This window comes from Ovis aries, chromosome 15, assembly GCF_016772045.2.
Source record: "Ovis aries strain OAR_USU_Benz2616 breed Rambouillet chromosome 15, ARS-UI_Ramb_v3.0, whole genome shotgun sequence".
NCBI lineage: Eukaryota > Metazoa > Chordata > Mammalia > Artiodactyla > Bovidae > Ovis > Ovis aries.
This window is the reverse complement of record NC_056068.1, coordinates 76,756,318-76,777,788: the sequence shown is the minus strand read 5'-3', so window position 1 is coordinate 76,777,788 and position 21,471 is coordinate 76,756,318. Positions and strand designations below refer to the sequence as shown.

General features: G+C 47.5%; 1 protein-coding gene across 1 annotated transcript in view; it reads right to left on the bottom strand.

The window, feature by feature from the left end:
* PTPRJ (protein tyrosine phosphatase receptor type J) overlaps positions 1–21,471 on the bottom strand; it is a 174,994-nt gene that overhangs the window by 11,427 nt on the left and 142,096 nt on the right. The window contains exons 9-21 of the mRNA XM_060400140.1: positions 18,712–18,969; positions 17,671–17,946; positions 15,102–15,392; positions 11,321–11,452; positions 9,234–9,444; positions 8,944–9,068; positions 6,188–6,275; positions 4,961–5,002; positions 4,420–4,428; positions 4,229–4,316; positions 3,351–3,441; positions 2,010–2,083; positions 1,784–1,918 (exon numbers count right to left, since the gene is read on the bottom strand). Coding sequence (XP_060256123.1) covers positions 1,784–1,918; positions 2,010–2,083; positions 3,351–3,441; positions 4,229–4,316; positions 4,420–4,428; positions 4,961–5,002; positions 6,188–6,275; positions 8,944–9,068; positions 9,234–9,444; positions 11,321–11,452; positions 15,102–15,392; positions 17,671–17,946; positions 18,712–18,969 — 1,820 coding nt within the window. The remainder of the gene's footprint in view (positions 1–1,783; positions 1,919–2,009; positions 2,084–3,350; positions 3,442–4,228; positions 4,317–4,419; positions 4,429–4,960; positions 5,003–6,187; positions 6,276–8,943; positions 9,069–9,233; positions 9,445–11,320; positions 11,453–15,101; positions 15,393–17,670; positions 17,947–18,711; positions 18,970–21,471) is intronic.

The window sequence follows — 21,471 nt, the reverse complement described above, 5'->3', positions numbered from 1 at the left end:
CAGTTCATGGGGTCGCAAAGAGTCAGGCACAACCTAGCATCTGAACAACAATAATACAGGCCCCCTTCTCCTCTCACTTAGTCATTAACATCCACTTCCCTCCCAATGTAAGATGAATGAGGGCCCTCGAGCTGCAACGATTGAGCCCATGAGCCACAACGAAGACCCAGCACAGCCAAATATTAATTTTTTCTTTAAAAATGAACAAGGGCCCATTTACATTTGTCTTGCTCTCCACTAACTATGCTGTTTTCATTTATCCAACAGATATTTAGGAGAATGTTCCATGTGTGAAGCCTTGGGTTCAACAGCACCATAAAGCTTATTTGCACACAAATAAGCAGTGGCTTTTCATTTGCATGATAACCTGCTCTAACGTCAGAAGCAGGTACAGAACCCAACCTTCTGCATCGCAAATAAAGCGAAGATGGGAACCATCTCTAATTGCTCTTTGTTACCTCTGCCTCCTCCATCCCCAACCCCCAGCACAGGGCCTTACACACACACTTGGGGCCAGACACACATCTGCTCAATTAAAGTGAAAGAAAAGAACACGGAGAGAAATGATGCCTGTCAGGTTCCCACTCTCCCGGGGATAGTGCGAGCACCCTGGAGCAGGAGCACCAGGAACTGGCAGAAACGCAGCTCTGGGGTCCACCAGAGACGCTGCAGGCGGAAACCCTCCAGGAAACCTGGAAACCCTCCAGGTGACTCCGAGGCACGTTAATGTTTCAGAACCACGGGCTTAGGGACTTGACTCCCACCCTATTCTTCAAGTAACAGACCTACGTGAAAAGACTCACAGAGCACACGAGGTCCTATTCCTCAGGCACGGACTTTTCTGAATTTAGCCCAAGGTTTTCAATTCCCCTAGGTTTATTTGTGGAAAGGTGAAAGCGAAAGTCACTCAGTGGTGTCCGACTCTTTGCAACCCCATGGACTGCAGCCTGCCAGGCTCCTCTGTCCATGGGATTTTCCAAGGAGGATACTGGAGTAGGTTGCCATTCCCTTCTCCATGGAGTCTTCCAAATCCAGGAATTGAACCTAGATCTGCTGCATTTCAGGCAGATTCTTCACCATCTGAGCCACTAGGGAAGCCGAGGGATTTTATCACTAGAAGAAATCCTGTGTTTGATGGGGGGATTCCAGGCCATCACAGGGGAGAGGGAACTGCTGAGACTTATCAGGAGATAAGTTGGAAATTTTGCAGAAAGAAAGGGTTCTGATGTTAAAAACTCAGTTTGAAAATCACTGAATCACTCATATTGGTCATCTCACAGGTACAGCTGGTTGCTCAGGGACAAGACAGGCTTGCACCCATTCACAGAGCTGATGGGGACTTCCCTGTGGCACAGTGGTTATGCCTCTGTGCTTCCAATGCAGGAGGCATGGGTTCAATCCCTGGTCAGGGAACTAAGATGCCACAAGCCACAGGGCAGGACCAAAAAAATGCATTAACACGGAGCTGATGAAGGATGGAGTTGCATGAAGTTCTTTTGCGGCACTAACCCAAATCTTGATGTCTATTAACTCCAGCAGCAATGACTTAATGTATAGAGAACATTCTTCTCTCCATACAGAAGGTAACAATAACACAGATTTTTTTTTTTTTAGCATTTTTTTAAAACTTTTAGAGGAGAAAAAGACAAAAAACACAGTTCTAAGAATAGAAGTGCTAATGCTTGAGGGAGTGTCTTTTTTTAAAAAATAGGTTTTAAAACACCCTCCACCACAGTAACTATGAATGAATGAACTGAGCTGAATCACAGCAAAAGTTACGTACCCGTCCCTGTTCAACACATTTGGTCAGCATGACAATGGCATAGACATTTTTCTCCCAAACCATACGCCAAAAATCTTTCAGAGTGTTGGGCAGAGGTCCTTGCGCGGCGATGAAATCTTCTTTGGAATGGTAGCCCTAGAAAAAGGAGAGCAGCACAGGGTCGATCTCAAAGAGACGGAGGAGGAGCCCAAGGGCCTCCAGCACGCGAGCCCCGCTCCCCACTCACGGGCATGTAGTTGGCGTTGATGTAGTCGTCGGTCGAATGGGTCTGAACTGAAAGTTTGACGCGGGAAATGTCATCTGTGACATTCAAAGAGAAGATTTCCACGTTAGGATACGGAAGAGAATATTTCATCTCAGAACAGAGAAACAAGTGCAAAACAGCAACGCAGGGGCTCCATCACACCTTGACGCTGCGTGGCTCAGCGTTTTAGATCCACGGCCTTACTGCATTCCCGCCGTCACCAGATATGACCGTGGCACAGAGAAGTTGCATGATTCCCGGGCAGAGCTAGTAAGTGGCAGAGCCAGGGTTCTAACCTTGACAGTCTGGCACCGCCCAAGCTCTGAACCACTCCAGACCACCTTCTAGATGAAACCAACTACTTCCTTCCTTGGGTGTATGCCACAAGCCAAGGAAGGCCCTGCATAGTTATTTATCCCTCATAACCATCCTATGAGCTTCTGTGTCCGTTTTACAGATGAGAAAACTGAGGGTCAGAGAGGTTAAGTGATTTTTTTCCAAGCTCTTTCATCTGGTGAGTGGCAGCCAGAATTCAAATCCAGTGGCCTTTCCACTATGGCAGGGTAGATCCTCAGGGTAGAAAGTTAAGCCTTTCACACTTTCCCTATTCTCATTAAAAAGTTGTTATAAAAAGACAGTCCCAAATGCAAAAATAAATTGGGTGCCTAAGACTACTATAAGTGGTATGTGTGGAATCTCAAATACGCAAATGAACTTATTTACAAAACAGAAACAAACTCACAGAGTAAACTGATGTGTTGTTGTTCCTGTGAGGCTACAGACATTGTCAATCCTCAAAAACAGGGATGAATCCAAATATAATTCACATCTAGCCACGGAGTGTACTCAGCCAACCAGAGACATGTCTGGACAAGCAGAAAGCGTTGCTCCCTGCTTGTCCTCCACTGGCTCCCCTTTTGTTCCAGAACTGTGTTTATGTCGGGATAAAGGGGCATAGAAGGGCTGTGAGAGCAAAGGGACTCAAAGCAGGGACTGCAGCCCTTTCCCTGCAGGAAATGGCCAGATCCAGTCCAAGTCTGGTCCCACCACGGCCCTCAGTGGGACTTCAGACAAATCACTCAGCCACTCTGTGCTGCCTTTTTTTTTTTTTTTTTGCAGAATATCCTACTACCTATTCTGTAAGGCTATTGTGAGGCTGAATCCAATGGCTTACCCCTAAACACGGTGCTGAGCACACAGTAGGTGACTGATGGATGGCTGTGGGAGTGGCTGGTTAGTATCCTGACTCCTCTGCCCCCTGCTCTCAGAGACGTGATGTCCAAGATGGGGTGAAAAAGGGAAGATGCGGGAAACACAACTTACAGGGCAGAACGTTGTTATAGCGATTCTTTCCTCTGTTCTCAGCCAGTTCAGCTGCATACTTAGGCAGGTTAATTCCAACAAGCTTCAGATCCTGAAGGCAGACCATAAGAACCGCTCATTCACTCCGTGTCCGGACAGTACTCACACAGCACAAAGAGCAGAGCAGAACAAAGCGGGGATGCAGAGATGTTACGGGTAACACTGCATCCCCAGAAAGACATAGCAGCTCTCAGCCTTGGTACCTGTGAACACAGCCTGGCTGGAAATTACAGCTTTTGTGGATGTAAATCAAGATAAGATGAGGTCATACTGCAGAGAGCGGGGCCCTTAATCCAGTATCACTGATGTCTTTTTTTTTTTCTTTTAATTTGGTTATTCCAGGTCTTAGTTGCAGCACGCAGGGTCTGTTTTTATTTGCGGCATGAAGGATCTTAGTTGCGGCATGTAAACTTCTAGCGGCAGCACGTGGGACCCACTTCCCTGCTCAGGGATTGAACCTGGGCCCCCCGCACCGGGAGCACAGAGTCCTAGCCACTGGACCACCAGGGAAATCCCTGATACCTTTATAAGAAGAGAAAAGACACTGAGATAGAGTCACATAAGGGAGACACGTAAAGATGGAGGCAGGAGACTTCCCCGGAAGTCCAGTGGTTAAGACTCCGGCGCTTCCGCTGCAGGAGCCGTGGGTTCAATCCCTGACTGGGAAACTAAGGTCCCATATGCCATGCAGCATGGCCAAAAAAAAAAAAACCTTCTCTCTTCCCTCCAAGAGGGCTACCTCTTACCCAAAGCTTCACCATAAAACAGAAACAGGCAGCTTCCCAACTTTCAGGAAAAACATAAAGCAAATAAAACTACGACACTCAACAAGCACATACTTCATATTCTTCTGCAAACCCACAGTTGGAGTCAGCTTGCTGTTTCTTGAAGTAGGCCTCAAAATTCTCCACTTTGATTAACTTGGATCTAGGGGAAAAAGCAACGTGTCAGAATTGGCTGCATTCAGTCAAGTTCACACTCAAGATAGAAACATGCAACTTATTTTTTTAAAAGCAAACTGTGTACTCACCTTTTAGGTCTTCACCGTAGAAAAGCAAAGGGAAAAAAAAAAGACAATTAGGGAAAAAAAAAAAAATGACTCAACCATAACTCCAGAGATTTTCCCCAAAGAAGAAAACCTATAGTATAAGGGCAGGGGGTGTTTGGGGGAGGTTCACTGTAACGTAATTCACAAAACACTGAAATGTGAATCAGGAAATCTGACTTCTAGACCCTGTTATATAACTGAGTGGCTTCCTGACTCTGAGCAAGTTCTCTCCTCCTAGACCTTGAATAACCATGTTTTTAATCACAAAATATATATTTGTTGGTAGAATACGGCAAGTATAGTTCTACTTGGCATGGTAGAACGTGGCAAGGAAGCCAGCTTCGGGAGACAAGTAAACATGGGTCCTTGCAGGATAACAACGCTAATAAGAACTTCTGCACAATCAGGTCCAAACGTGTCAATCTGGAAAAATGGCAGTCCCATCAAAAAAAAAAATCTCAAAATAGTCACTGAACAGATTGGGGGGTTAAATGTCTTAAGGCTCATAAATGAACAGACTTACTTAATTTGAGAAAAGGTCACCTCATTGTTCTTTGCATCTTTCCTATTTTGAAAGAAAAACAGACCCATTAGATCAAAACGGCTCAATACTGTGCTTTGTTCCCTGCGTGTATCTACAAGACGCTTCTTCCCTAGGCCTTAGATTATACAGCACATTAGATCCTGTTCACAAACACTGAAGCTTAACGGTCTAAACCCGTGAAGTTACTCGCTTTTATACCATCTAAAAGTATCACAGGATCCTACTCAAGCAACTTGTAGGAATTTCTCTGAGTAAATACAGATCAGCAGCATCACCCTATTATACAGTCAAGCTCACTAGTTCATACTCTGATTTCTGTTTTTGTTTTGTTTTTTGAGTAAGCCTTTCTGAAAAAGTTACTGTAATAAACCAGAAAACATAACCAGTGTTGGTGAGGGACCAGGGACCGGGGGGGGGGGTGGTGAGGGGGCTGGGGGGAGGGACCTGGAGCTCTTCTGTATTGCTGACTAAGCTCCATACTGGTATTTGAAAAAAAAAAAAATGATAAAACTCTGGAAGGCAATTTTGCAGTATGTATTAAAATTTAAAATATGCATACCTACTGGCCCAGCAATTACCCAGCTTGGAATTTAGCCTAAGGGAATAACTATGATTGTGCCAGATTTTCACACAAGGATAAGTAACAGTGGCAAATAAGGACACAAAAACATCAGAAAATTGGTTGAATAATTTCCATATAGCTGAACACTCGATAGCCACTTAAAATGAAGACCTGGAGCTGTCCACAATGTCTTAAGAACAAAAGCAAGCCAGAAAATAACACATATAATATGATTGTTTGTGGGTGTGTGTATTTATGAGTTTTGTAGTCACATCCGTGTTAAGAGCAGTTTTCCATGGTGTAAGTATGGGCTATTTCTTGTCTTTCTGTTTTTTACTGTTGCTTTTGTCGTAAGTATGTATAAGTTTACTTTAACAAGAAATGATAAAGCTGTTGTTGACCCCTCCCTCAAAAAAAAAATAGAATCTAATGCAAAAAGCTAGACCAGAGGCACTGCCTATGGACCCAGGAGGGCAAGGCGTCAGAGAAAACCAGGTACAGAAAACCAGGTACAAGACGCATCAGAAGCTCCGGGCCAGGAGGAAGCCCGGGGCACAGACGCACCGCAACGCACTCACGCAGGCTCTTGCTCAATCAGCGGATAATACGTGTAGCATATCATGATTAGCATAAGCAGCGGTTACCTTTTCTTCCTCCAGAAGATGAAGCCTCCCACGGCCACGATAACCAGGGCACCAAAGATACATCCGAACACTGCTCCACAGATGACGCCTGGGGAGAGTCCACACGGGAGGCACGTCGGGAGGCGCTCACAGCCAGACACACAGACAGCTCGTGTGGGGGGGAGGGGGGGGTGTGGCAGAGGGCGGGTAATAGCTCTGGACATAAAACGTGTGTGTGTCTGTGTGTGTGTGTGTGTGTGTGTTGGGGGTATGTGTGTGTGTGGTATGTCTGTGTGTATGTCTGTGTGGTGTGTGTGTGTGTGTAGTGTGTGTGTGTGGTGTGTGTGTCGGTGTGTGTGTGTGGCAGAGGACAGGTAAATAGCTCTGGGCACAAAACGTGTATGTCTGTGTGTAGTATGTCTGTGTATGTGTGGTGTGTGTGTCTATGTGTGTGATGTGTGTTTCTGTGTAGTATGTCTGTGTATGTCTGTGTGTATCCTGCCTGTGTGTGGTGTGTGTGTGTGTATCTGTGTCTGTGTGTATATGTGGTGTCTTGTGTGTGTCTGTCTATGTGTGTGCGTGTGTGTATGTGTATGTGGTGTGTGTCTGTGGTGTGTGTATCTATGTGTGTGTCTGTCTGTGTGTGTGTGTGTGGTGTCTTGTGTGTGTCTGTGTCTGTGTGTGTCTATGTGTGTATGTGGATCTATGTGTATGTCTGTGTGTGTGTGGTCTGTGTGTATGTGGTGTGTGTCTGCGTGTGGTGTATCTATGTGTGTGTCTGTGTCTCTGTGTGTGTCTGTGTATGTGTCTCTGTGTGTGTCTCTGTGTGTCTGTGGTTTGTGTCTGCGTGTGGTGTATCTATGTGTATGTCTGTGTCTGTGTGTGCGCCTGTGTGTGTGTCTGTGTCTATGTGTGCACCTGTGTGTGTGTGTCTGTCTGTGTGTGCACCTGTGTGTGTGTCTGTCTGTATGTGTGTCTGTGTGTGTGTCTGTCTATGTCTGGGTGTATGTCTGTGTGTGTGTGTGTGGTCTGTGTGTCCATGGTGTGTGTCTGCGTGTGTTGTGTGTATCTGTGTGTCTGTGTGTGTGTGGTGTCTATGTGTGTGTCTGTGTCTGTGTGTGTGTGTGTGGTGTCTGTGAGTCTGTCTGTGTCTGTGTGGTGTCTGTGTGTCTGTCTGTGTCTGTGTGTGCACGTGTGTGTGTCTCTGTGTGTGTGTGGTGTCTATGTGTGTGTCTGTGTCTGTCTGTGTGTGTCTGTGTCTGTGTATGCACGTGTGTGTCTGTGTCTGTGTGATGTCTATGTGTCTGTGTGTGTGTGTGGTGTCTGTCTGTGTCTGTGTGTGCACGTGTGTGTGTGTGTGTGTGTGTGTGTGTGTGGCAGAGGGCAGGTAGGCAGCTCTGGATGTAACCTAGCCTAGGTGTCTGGGAGCAGTCCTGGGCTCCCGGCCGCTGCTGCCTGGCTGCTCTGGGAAAGGCGCTACTCCCTCCACCTGCAAACTGAGGCAGCTGAGCTACCGGTGACTTTCAGGTTGTCCTCACCTGCCACTTCCTTTCCTCCCAGGGAGGTGTGTGCAGCCCCCCAACATACAAGATGCCAAGCGGGCAGAAATGCTCTTGGTGAGCTCGGAGTCGGGCGGGAGCTCCCAGGGAATGGGCCGTGGGGGGTGTGGGGGTGCGGGAGCAGCCACAGTTTGAAAATTCCTGGACACGCAGTTCCACCGTTGACTTTTCAACACTAACGCCCACACGCCCGGGTGACATCAAACCCGTGTGCTTGCGGGGGAGGCTTTGGGGATCCCTGAACTTGGCTCCCGGGCTTCTTTGCTGAAGCCAACGGCTACCAAGTACAGAGACCAGACAAATGAACTGGCTGGCCAGTCGGCCTCTGGCCTGAGCGGAGGGGATGCACCCTGCCCGCTTGAGCCCTTGAAGCTCCTGAGTCACTTCACTCTGTGATAAAGGACAGGAGCACTCGACAGGGAGTCCAAGCCCAGAATGTCGGGCCGGCCCCTAAAGGCACCGTGCAACCTGGGGCCAGTCACTGCCCCTCTCTGGGCCTTAACGCCCTCATTTCTAAAGCGGGGATTGCACAGATAGACAGAACAGACTTCTGGTTGCCAAGGGGACGGCGGGCGGGAGGAGGAAAGGACTGAGAGCTTGGGACCAGCAGAGGCAGAGTATCATATCCAGGGCAGATAAACAGCAAGGCCTACTGCACACGGCACGGGGAGCTGCATCCCCACCCTGTGATAAACCGTAAAGGAAAAGAAGGTAAGAAAGTGTGCGTGTGTGCGTCTGTGTGTGTGTGCGTCTGTGTGTGTGTCTGAATCACTCTGCCATACTCCAGAGACAACACAACATTGTACATCAACTGTACTTCAATAAAATTTTTTAAAAATAAAATGCGCATCCAACACGATGATTTCCACGGCTCCTTCTGATCCTAATAGTCAAGAGTTCCATTCACTGCAAGGGGCATGTGTGTCTGGCACACGGGCACACAAACCACTGCACTGGAGAGAAAGGAGCAAATAGAGCGCGCCGACTGGAAGTGCAACGGGCCTTCGGAGGAGGGACGTGGCGGGCAGGGGCTGGGGGGACCCCAGAAGAGGAAGCTGAGCTGGGTCCTGATGGCCAAGTGACATCTCAGCTTCTGCGAAAAGAGACCAGGCTTTCCAAGCCTCCTGGGGACCCAGGGAGGGGTGCAGATGCCCGTCCTTCTGTGGATACTGGAAGCAAAGCCTCAGTGAATTGCTAACAGCATTCTTGCCCCTCTACCTGGATCCTGGGGCAAGAAAACGGCCTCTGACCAGGGACTGAAGGACACGTAGCTCTCGTTCCCGTCTATGAGTTCCTTGCCGTGAGGGCTGAAGGCAATACTGGTGAATCCGGCCACACAAGCCCTGTGGGGTGACAAGGGAAAAAAAAGAGGTGACTGAGACGTGACGTCCCAGGCACAGAGAGCTCCGCGCTCAGAGGCCCAGGCACAGAGAGGGCCTGCCGGCCCAGGCACAGAGAGCTCCGCACTCAGAGGCCCGGCCCGCGGAGCAAGGACCACGAGGCATTACCGATAGGAGCCCAGGGGTTCCAGCTTCCCGTTGTAGTAGCCGTGTGTAACGGACTCGTTGCCAACATCAACTTCGTATTTCAAGACTTCAGACAAGCCCTGAGCACTTCTCTTTGCTTCTGTCGTTATGAGGTACGTCACATATGTATTCGAGGCCCCCCTTTTGAAGTCATCATATGTGAATCTCAAAATATCTGCCGATAGCTGAACAGCTAAGAAAGGCACACAGAAGGGAAGGCATAAGAAAGTGAGAAAGGGATCGCACGCCTGGTGGGGAGGCGGGTACAAACTGCTGGTGTAAGAGGCTCAGGGATGCCTTATACAGCACAGAGGATGCACCCAGTACTGTGTGACAGCTGTAAACGGAGTGTAACCTTTAAACATTGTATACATCTGTTTTAAAGAGAAAGAAAGTGAGGTTCCCAGAGGTTCAGTGTCTCCAGCATTTCTAAACAATGACCTTGATGGTGAATGTTGGTGGTGACCCCTGCCATCTCTTACGTATGCTCTCTCTGCCAGGTTTTCCTTCTATTAAGTTCTAAGAGCTTTCCTTACCTATTTAATCCCCACAATAATCTCATTGCACAGGCTGACTATCCCCACTGTGCAGACAGGGATACATCTGTACAGTAAGAAGGTCTGAGCTTTGGAACTTCCCTGAGGGTCCAGTGGTTAGGACTCTGAGCTTTCAAGGCCATGTACCTGGGTTCAGTCCCCAGTTGAGGAACTAAGCTCCGCAAGTTACATGGCATGGCTAAAAGAGACCTGGGCCCAAAGGTGGTGGAGTTGTATTTCTAACCCAGACCGGGAGTATTTCTAATCCGACGGGGAGTGTGTGTGACCTCACCCATCCCAGACTGGTCCTGATCAGACTGGTCAGTATGCAACCTCATCTCCCCCATTCAGCAAAGATCTGAGCTTGGGATTTGCTGAAAACCTTCACAGCAAAATGACCAGGTGTCTGAAACAGAGTCAAAACAAAAGACAGAAAGAAAGAGAGCGACCGAGATCTCAACGTCTCTTTTTGAAATTAAGCCACAGGTTGACGACACCAGCGAATCCCTTGTCTTCCTGGATGTGCACTGCCCTGACAGTGGGTTTGATCTCTGTCTTCCTCGGGGAGATGAGGACAGAATCACAGGCTGCACGGCTGGGCAGGGACGGCACGGCATTGTTCACAGTTAAAGAATCACCAAAAAGCAAAGCCTGGCCCTTTTTTGTGTTTTGGCCATGCCACGTAACTTGCGGAGCTTAGTTCCCGAACCAGGATTGAACCCAGGTACACGGCCTTGAAAGCTCAGAGTCCTAACCACTGGACCCTCAGGGAAGTTCCAAAACTCAGAGCCTTGAACCAAGCCTTGAACAGAGCACCCAGTCCCACCCACCCATCCTCGAAGCCTTCCCTTCTTACTTCCAAGGAATGTAACAGAGCCCTTGAAGGAAAGGCGGCATTTAATCCACCTCCTCTCTCAGCTGTGGCGATGCTCTTTGCCAGTTCCCACTGCAAATGCAATTTTTTTGTTGTTTTCTCCCAAGAAAAAGTCACCCTTTGAGGATCATTTGGGCGTGTGTGTGTGTGTGTGTGCGTGCGTGCGTGTGTGTGTGTGTGCATATGTATGCACGTGTGCAAGAGACAAAGTTGGTTAAAACTACTAATCTGCTACCTAAAAGACTCTGTGTTGCAAAAGAGATGAAAAACCTGGCTTAGAGGTAAGCAGTTCAAATCCAAGGGCCACAGCCAGCCACCCACCCATTTTTGGTAAATTCTGGAATAGTCACTCTCACTCTTTCTGTATCTTCTATTGTTTCTTTCACGCGACAGCCGCAAAGTTGAGCAGCTGAGAAGGAGACTGCAGAGCCTGCGAAGTTTAAAATGGTTTGCCGTCTGGCCCTTTGTAGGAAGTCTATCAACCTCTGACTGCACTCATCAGAATTACACCCACTCATGCCCGGGTGAGTGCCAAAGTGTGGGCCGCGGTGTCAAACCCAACATGTGTCTGTCTCACTAATGTGCCTCAGTGAGCATGAAGTGGCGCCTGGTCACGCTATCACCCACCAGCTACAGAACCCATCAGGACCCCTCCTTACCATCCACACTGGTGAGAACAAGCGCGTAGGCTTTGATAGGTCCATGGCTGGCTTCAAACCCGCTGAACTTGACCTTCACTGAATTGTGACTGACAGATGTGATATTGGGGGACCCATCTGGAAGAGGGGGGTCTGAAACAGGACAACACAAAACACTTAAAACCAAAGAAGGGACAAAATTATTAAGGAGAGGATTTGCTGTAGTGCCCCCCTCAAGATCCCCCCTGGTTCTGCATGCTGTGTGTTGGGCTCACACAAAGCAAATCCAGAAGTGAAGGGCGAGGGAGCGAACTGGTGGGGACAGAGGCGGGGGGTCCTCAGGGAGCCTGCCTAGCTGACAAGCACCCCTTCAGTGGGTCCAGCCACATTCCCAAGGGGGCCTCCTGACAACCTCGCTTCTAGAAGGTAATGTGTCTTTCCTGTTTTCCGCCGGTCCTTCCTGACCCAGAAAGGCCAGGTTGCTTACCCTGAGAAGGGGGGCAGAAGGAGGAGAGCGAGACAGAGGCTGTGTAGGTGGAACGTCCAGGTGGGGACCTGGGAGCTGGACTTGGCCCCAGGACTGGTCAGTCAGCTGAGAACAATGATGGAGCAGGTACCCAGAAGGAAGCAAGGACCACGTGGAGAGAACACACTTCCTCCTGAGACCTGACCGCAGTCCTACTCTGCCCTTCATACCAAAGTCCTGATTGTTCCCTGCTGCTGCTGCTAAGCCGCTTCAGTCGTCTCCGACTCTGTGCAACCCCATAGATGGCAGCTCACCAGGCTCCCCCGTCCCTGGGATTCTCCAGGCAAGAACACTGGAGCAGGTTGCCATTTCCTTCTCCAATGCGTGAAAGTGGAAAGTGAAAGTGAAGTCGCTCAGTAGTGTCTGACTCTTAGCGACCCCATGGACTGCAGCCCACCAGGCTCCTCCATCCCTGGGATTTTCCAGGCAAGGGGACTGGAGTGGGGTGCCATTGCCTTCTGCGTCATTTGTTCGCTAGGGATGATCTAAAACTCCGCTAGAGAAACCCAGCTGACCCTCTTCCTGGAAATCAGAAGAGCCCACACAGAAACATTCTGAGTGGCCTTAAGCCACTTAAGACACAAAAGGAAAGAAAAGCTGAATAAAGATGATCCCTCTCCTCATACACTCTCTACCTAACTTGTCTCCCATGTACAGTGTGAGTGTCTTCACTATTATAATCAAGAGAGACTCAGAAAAGTGAACTCCAAAAAGACAAAGCCCACAGCCCAATTCTCCAAACATATGCTGTCCAGTATTCTTGCCGGGGAAATCCCCCAGGCAGGGGAGCCGGGCGGGCTACAGTCCACGGGGTGGCAAGAGTCGGATGTGACTGAGCGATTAAGCAACAATAAATCACTCTGAAAAGTAACTAGTCCAACTCTGGACGTAGAGTATCTCATTAATAACGTGTGTGTCTGTGTGCATGCGCGCACTCCGTCGTGTCCAACTCTGCGACCCCATGGACTGTAGCCCGCCAGGGTCTTCTGTCCATGGGGATTCTCTAGGCAAGAATACTGGACTGGGTTGCCATGCCCTCCTCCAGGGGATCTTTCCCAACCCAGGGATCAAACCCGGGTCTCCTGCATTGCAGGTAGCTTCTTTACCAACTGAGCTACCAGGGAAGCCCCATTAATAACTTACATTATACAAATTAAATGAAATTAAATGCTGAAATGATAACATTTTTAATATACTGGGTTAAATAAAATATGCTCAAAACTCATTTCAGAGACTTCCCTGGCAGTCCAGTGGTCCACACTTCCAATGCAAGGGTTCAATCCCTGGTCGGGGAACTAAGATCCCATATGCCACATAGAGCAGAAAAAAAAACAAATAAAAACTTCATTTCAGCTGCTCTTTTCAGTTGCCTAATGTGGTGCCTAGGAAATTTTTTATTATACAAGAGGCTCATATGATTTACTACTGGAAGGCACAGCTCTAAACCATCCTCCGGCAACCTCTCAAGTAACTGACAGCAGTGGCAACTTGGAGGCGCTGTTCCCACGTCTTGGTGTCAACTGCCTCATCAGACACTGTAACACCCACTCCCACACCCCCGGTAGCTCTTTGATTTCTAGCCCGCCAGCTGAGAGTCCCCAGCTCCCTGCCCCAAGACAGCATTCACCTCCAAGCCTGGAAATTCTTTCCTTCTCAATGCCTTTCTCAGTCCTACACTCAAGGGGCCCTGCCTGCCTGCATTGGGAAAATCCCCTGGAGAAGGAAATGACAACCCACTCCAGGATTCTTGCCTGGGAAATCCCATGGACAGAGGAGCCTGTAGCGCTATGGTCCAGGGGGCTGCAAAAGAGTCAGACACGACTGAGCAACTAAGCAGCAACATGAGAACATTCACTAGGAGGAATCTCTTGTGAATGACCCCAAAACAGCTGGGGAATTTGTTGACCCAGATTCTAGCGAAATATGAATCTAGACTGAGTTTCTCATAATAGTTTAAAAAAAAAAAAAAAGATTGTTGGGAGTTCCCTGGTGACCTAGTGGTTAGGATTTAGTGCTTTTGCTGCTGTAACCAAGGTTCAAATCCTGGTCAGGGAACTGAGATCCCACAAGTTGTGCAGCTTGGCCCAAAAAAAAAAAAAGGATTGTTAAATTTTTTAATGGAATGGTAATAGGAATGCCAAAGAATTGATGTGCTTTTGAGCTGTGGTTTGGGAGAAGACTCTTGAGAGTCCCTTGGACAGCAAGGAGATCCAACCAGCTCATCCTAAAGGAAGTCAGTCCTGAATATTCATTGGAAGGACTGAGGCTGAAACTCCAGTACTTTGGCCACCTGATGCAAAGAACTGACTCATTTGAAAAGACCATGATGCTGGGAAAGATTGAAGGAAGGAGGAGAAGGGGACGACAGAGGATGAGATGGTTGGATGGCATCACCAACTCAATGGACATGAGTTTGGGTAAACTCCGGGAGTTGGCGATGGACAGGGAGGCCTGGCGTGCTGCAGTCCATGGGGTCACAAAGAGTCAGACACAACTGAGCAACTGAACTGAACTGAATAGTAATGTAGTTATGTTTGAAAAGGGGCGGAAAGGAGTCCCTCTGTTGCATCAATACATGTGGAAAACATACAGATAAAATTATAGCATAACCAGGACTGGTCTCAAAGAAATCCAATAAGAGTGGAGGGGATATAAATGAAACAAGATTGGTCAAATGCCCACAAATGGTCAACTGAGTGATGATGGTACGTGGGTCCCATTACACTGTCCTGTGCTTTCGTGTCTATTTGAACATTTCTATAAGAATACTTTGTTTTAATGCAGTAGAGGAACTTACCACTTAAAAGAATATGTGGCAACAAATTGTTGCATAAAACAAAGGCAACTTTTGGAATGTAAAAGATAATTCTCACTAAATTTCTATAGATTATACAGTTTCTATGCCTCCCCTGTGATTAGGCTGGTAAAGAATCGGCCTTTAATATGGGAGACCTGAGTTCAATCTCTGGGTTGGGAAGATCCTCTGGAGAAGGGAAAGGCTACCCACTCCAGTATTCTGGCCTGGAGAATTCTATGGACTGTATAGTCCATGGGGTCGCAAAGAATCGGACACAACTGAGCAACTTTCACTCACTCACTATAGTTTCTATAGACTATATAGACTAGATTTCTACAGAACTGGGTTAACAAAAACAAATATTTTGGATAAATTTTTTTTAGAAACAGGTTTCCAACAACACTTGGCAGAGCCTCTGGGTCAGCCTTCCAGGAGTAATCAAATGACCTGCTGGCTACCCTGCCCTCCGGGAAGCCCACCTGTGATGCCAGAGAGGCAGGTGTTTCGGGCGGGCAGTGCCTTCTTGTTACAGGACGAGGTAGCAATGCTGATGTTGTACCAGGTAGAAAAATTCAAATGCGTGACTTCCGTCGTGAACTCAGAGCTGTTCTTTGAGGAGCAGCCCTCCACGGTTATTGTATTGTTCCAGTATCCATGGCTGACCTCCAGCTCAAAGCCTGCATTGGTGCCTAAAGGGCAGGCCCACCTAAGGACCAAGGTGGCCTTCTTGGGGACTGCTTCACACTCGAAGGAGGCTACCGGCTCAGGGTCTGCAAGGCAAGCACAGCACATCATGAGATTCTTGGACGTTTGCCTTTGCAAACACTTAAACTTGGGATGCCTGGCCCGTTGGTGATGAGGAGACAGCAGTGGGGAAAGGCAGAAGAGGCAGAGGCTGACCTTGAATCAGGCCTTACTGAACTTTGTGACCTTGGGTCAGCGCCAGCTGCAGGACTATCTGAGGATTAAATGAAACGGTGGCCATCAGGCTCCAGGCTGGAAGAGCACAAGGGCCCGTGAGACGTAGCTACCTTACGCTGGGAGTGATAGCAATTTCTCCACCTGCATCCCCTCATCTGGGCACCCTCTTGACCATCGTTCTGGAACAGGCAGGGTTAATATTGTCCCATTTTGCAGCTGAATCAACTGAGACTTAGATTAAGTAATTTGCTCGAATGACATGGCTGGCCAGTGGCAACGCCAAAACAGATCTTGGCTTTTCTAAATCCAAGTCCAGGGTGTTTTCTACATACACAACAGGCTGAATAATCAATGGTAAACGGCACCCGTTTCTTCATCTTTAACATGGGGTGTTATTTGTCTCTACCCATTTGAACAGCTTCCCTGGTGGCTCTGCGGTGAAGAATCTGCCTGCAACGCAGGAGACCCAGGTTCAATCCCAGGGCCAGAAGATCCCCCGGAGGAGGACATGGCCACCCGCTCCAGTACCCTTGCCAAGAGAACCCCATGGACAGAGGAGCCTGGCGGGCTGCAGTTCATGGGGTCTCAGACTCAGACACGACCGACTCAACTAAGCAGCAGCAGCAGGATTTTATTAAGTGTCCACAGAAAGCTGACATAAATGGAAAACTCTTTCAGATCCCAGTGGTGCCTCCAAAAATAAATAAATGGAAAACTCTGTTAATATACTGGGGGTGGGGATATTATCATGACTTGAACACTGCAGTGTTTTAAAGCAGAAAAAGTTTTAAAGTATCACCCAAGCACAGCGCCCACATTCTCCACCTAAGGCCTGGAAGGACCACCTGCCCGATACAATCCCCCTCCCACAGTCCTGTCCATCCACCCCCCGACTCATAAATGCTCACAGATATCTTCCTCTTGCTACAGGGAACCATGACTGCAGCTAAGATAAATATTAGCAGTGGAAGCCACCCACACGCCAAAGATCAGAGTCTAGACCCAGTGAACAGAGTTCGAGTTAACACAGGGGGCTCAGAGCTGCCAGCATCTCATGCCACTCCACGTGAAAGGTCAGAGGTCATCGAGGTCCCAGCCCCTACACTACCAGGGAGGCTGATCTGCTGAGATCCCTGCCCCACTTCCAGATCAGCCTGAACACACCTGAAGGGCTTAGTCTAAGGAAGAAAGGCAGCAAGTGCAAAGCGGGTAGGGGATAAGATGGCCCACAGGTACAGAGGGATAAAGGTCCCGCCGTCAGAACTGTGAGCAGACGGACTCACAGCCGTTCACCAAACATCCCGCCACTCACTCTCTGAAAGTTCCTTCAGTTTAAACACAGGGCTCTTCAAACAATCACACTTTTTGCATTGAGAGATAAGGATCAAGAAAAGTGAAGACTCTGAGCATCCCTTTTAACTATATCCTTTCTGTCTTCTTCAGGGTAAAAGCCAAACGATTGAGCTGCAAGGCCTGACATCAGCTGTGCCCTGGCCCCTCACCCCGTGGGCCTCACCTCCTCCACCTCTGCCATCCTGACCTCCTGCTGTTCTTCCAACACAGCAGGCACACTCCAGGCCCAGGATCTCCGCACTGGGACTGCCCGTCTCTCCCGTCCACGTGACTGGCTTCACTTCCTGCAAGTCTTTGCTCAAAAGTCACCTTTTCGACAAAGCCTTCCCCAAGATAAACATCTCATTTCTCCTATCCTTTTTACTTCTCTTTCCTCAGCAGCAATCGTCACCTAATAACCTACGTTTCTCGCTTATTGGTCTTCTGCCACCAGAATGAAAATTTCAGAAAGGCAGGGACTCATCTGTGACCTTTGACAGTACCTGACACACAGTAAATGCTCAGGACATATCTGCGGAATGAATGAACAACGAGGGCAGCAAGACAGCACTAATGAGATAACAGGATGCTCACACACCACACAGAAGCTAACGAACTCGAGGGGCTTCCCTGGTGGGCCACTGCAGCGGGGTGAAGGTTCTACCCCTGGTTGGAAAACTAAGATGCCATGGTGGTCGGCAAGAAAACTAACCAACTAGAGTTTATTGCAAGGACCTATGTGCAAGGTCAGCATGATACAAGAAGGAATCCAAGAGGCCCCTGAGGACTACTCACCTGTACAGAATGACTGCCTGCCGGGTGCAGGTGACTGGACATCTCCCACCTGCGTGAAGATCTCTACGGTGTAGGAGGAACCAGGTATTAACTTGGTGACTGTAGCTTGGGTAACGCCGATGCCTGTGACTATTGGCGTGGCGTTGCTGGAACTTCCATTCCGCCCAATAAGAAGGCAGTAGGTATAGTTTGAAGAGGCTTTATCAACATTCTGCCAGTTTAAGGTTGCTGCTGTGGTATTGGTCATTATCTCAATGCTGGACACCTTGTTGGGCCCTTAAGTTTTAGGGGAAAAAAAAAAAAGGATGGATTAACTTGAGCCATTTTATTGACTGCATCTAAAAATAGCCTGGACATTTTTTTTCTTTTTTTTTTCATTAAATTTAAAATAAAAATAGACTGGTCCTTTGGGTAAAGAATAAATAAAGCTAATACTTGCTGGGATCAAAAAAGAGGAGGCTTCCCCAAAAAGACATTTAGAAAATAATTATGCAGATTAAATCTCAAAAGAACTGAAGCTTTTCAGACTTCTTTTAATACTTTATCTGAAATCTATTTTCAAGATGTAATTTCCCACCTGTTTTTAAAATATGATTAATGAAACAAAAATATACAAAAAAGACATTATCAACTTCCCTCTCTACCATATATTTAGGTCAAATATTACCAAAGCATGTCCCTCACTGGTGCATGCGAAACTGCGTCCTTTGGGCAGCATCTTCCATGTCAACATGACCGGGTGACCCCTCCTCCAGTCTGTATTCCCGAGGAATGAATGAATACAGATGCTCCCCATGCTTATGGGATGCCCTTCTGCTTCGGAAGACAATTCCAAGTTCACATGGCTCAGCACCAGTGCCGCCAGGGCAGGGCAGAACGTTGACTGAGCCCAATGTCTTCAGCTTACTTGGTTTCACATTGTACCTGGAGCCCAGAAACATAAGGGCCTCTTGCCTCGTCACTGAACCTGTGCTTATTTCCCCTCCTCCAGGTGAAAGGCTGGGAAAATGCTTCCTCAGGAGGGTGTCCTAAAACACTCACGTGTGTACTGTAGAGTGGAGTTGGCCACCCCCTGGACCAAGTTCATGCTGGGGGTGACTGTGATTGTATATAAGGTGCCCGGGGTCAGGCCGTGGAAGGTGATCCCTGTGTGAGAACTGTTTTTCAAATCAGAGCCGTGTTCAGACCATATTTCTACGCTGTAGATGTACCCGGTAGCGTTGTCTGTGTTCCGCCACTGCAGCTGCATGTCGGTTGTGGTGACGTTAACAACACGGATGTCAAACACTGCACTGGGGTCTGGGCAGAGGAAAGGAAGAAAAAGGGAAGTCTGTCAATGACCATCGTAATGTCCAGCTTTATTCTAAAGTATCTGCCCAGAGAACTTGCTCTTCTGTCATCAAATGAGTTCACAAAGGGCAACCTCTCTAACACGCAGGCAAGAAACAGTTTCTTTCAAGACTCTTGGCTCTTCTGCAACACCAATGAATTTACCAACCTATCCTATCAGTTCTCTGGCCTTTTGCTTTTGTCATAGAGACATCCCCTTGGTTTGGGGGTGGTTGGGAGGGGGTCTTCTAGAGTGGAAACCATGCTCAGTTTTTCTTAATCTGAGTGCTAGTGACCAGATGGGTTCGGTTTGTAAAGACGCATCAAATTATGCACCTAGGATGTGTGTGTGTTTCAGCGTAAGTATTATATCTCAGCAAAGTTTTTAAAAACCACTCCCTCGGAAGAAAACATCTTTCTATAACATAGGCAGGCATACTGAAGAGAAAAACTGAAATGGAGAGTTGACACTGTGGGATCACTTGAGGCTGGAGTGCGGAAGGCGGAGAAGCCACGGGGCGCATCCTCACAGCAGGGAGTCAGAAGCGAAACTACCCAGAATGCTCTGGGCTCTGCACTCACCGTCTCACCTCTACACACTGAACCAGCCGCAATATAATTGCACAGAATCTTTTTTTTTAAGATTTTTTTTTTAACAAGGACCATCTTTAAAGTCTTTATTGAATTTTGTGGTAGTAAAATAAAAAGGGTGCAACAGTTAGCATCTGAACCATTTGTAAGTGTACAACTCAGCAGCGTTAAATACATTAACAGCATGGATAACACCATCATCACTGTCTAAACACAAAGCATTTCATGATGCCCAACACAAACTCTGTTCCCGTGAAATAAGAACTTCTTGTTCCTCCCTTCTCCCCACTGCTCTATCTTCCATCTCTATGAATGTGCCAGTTCTAGGCGCCTCACATAAGTGGATTCACGTGGTAGCTGTTCTTCCACGTCGGGCTTTTTTTGCCTAGCATAATGCTTTCAAGGCTTATTCCCACTGTAGCATGTCTTGGTGCATCATTCCTGTGTGGCTAAACAACATTCTATTGTGAGGCGTCCCTGGTGGCTCGATGGTAAAGAATCCACCTGCAACGCAGGAGATGCGGGTTCAATCCCTCAGACTGGAAGCTACCCTGCGGGAGGAAAGGGCAACCCACTCTAGGATTCTCGCCTGCAGAATCCCATGGACAGAGGAGGCTGGTGGACTACAGTCCACGGGGCTCACGAAAGAGTCAGGCACAACTTAGCAACTAAATAACAACAACTATTCTATTCTATGGATATAACACATTTCATCTGCTGACAGGACACTTGGCTGCCTCCACCTTTTAGCTATTGTGAATCACGCTACTATGAATGTTGGTGTTGAGAAATATGTTCAAGTCCCTGATTTCAATTCTTTTAGAAATATGTATACATGTAAGAGTGGAATTGCTGGGTCATCCAGTACTTGCTTCCCTTTTTCAAAATCACCTTTAATGCTGTTACATTGATTCTCCCCCAGTAACAGCTCTTGATTTCCATTCATTGGGACGATTATAAGCAATAGTACAAGAGATGCCTTCTCCTTACAAATAGTCCTAAATTACTTCTGCAGTTGCTCCATATCGAAGTGCAGTCCACACCGTGGTTAAGACCTCAGTCTTCAAAGTCAGACAGAGGCCAGTTCACTCCCTTGTCACCCTGGGTCAGTTACTTAAGTTCACAGACTCCCCGTTTCCTACTCTATAAAATAGAGATGATAATAGTACCTACCTCATAGAGTTGTGTTCAAAATGTTTAAATACAAAGGCTGAGAGCCCAGCACTTTGTAGACCCCCACTACATAATGTTATTATTGGATTAAACTCTGAGAATTGGCAAGTCACACAACATCGAAGGGACCCAAACTGTGATCCCCTTATCATTAGCTACATTCTCAAAAAGAGAGAAAAAATATATATGTTGATACTATAACCTGATCTCAAAAGTCTAATCTGAAAATGAGACTTGAAAAGGAATTATGCACTTCATCTGAGGCATGCATTTTAGCAGTTCCCTTATTTTGGAAGCAGATCTTCCAAATAACCATCAATGCTTAATCCAACCAACAGAGCTGAGAAAACCCACACAAGGAGAATCTCAAGAGCCCAACTGACTTCACACATGGCTCAAGGAATCAGTCCCATTTCTTTACTCTTTCCTTCTGTAGAAAGGATTTCAAGTCCCCTTCAATCAAAGAGCAAGGATACTGGATGTTCTCCAAGCTTTCCCCAAAAATTTCACTTCAAATTTCAAAGGTAACAATAATGAACAATGAATTGGTTTCATGAAATACTTTTATCAACATCAATCCACCTCATAAAACTAACAAGACCATTACATCACAATATTGTTCATAAAAGACTGTAATGATCTACCTGTCCAACAACAGGCAAATGGTCAAGCAGTTTATAGTACATCCAGACCAGCAGTCTGGACCTC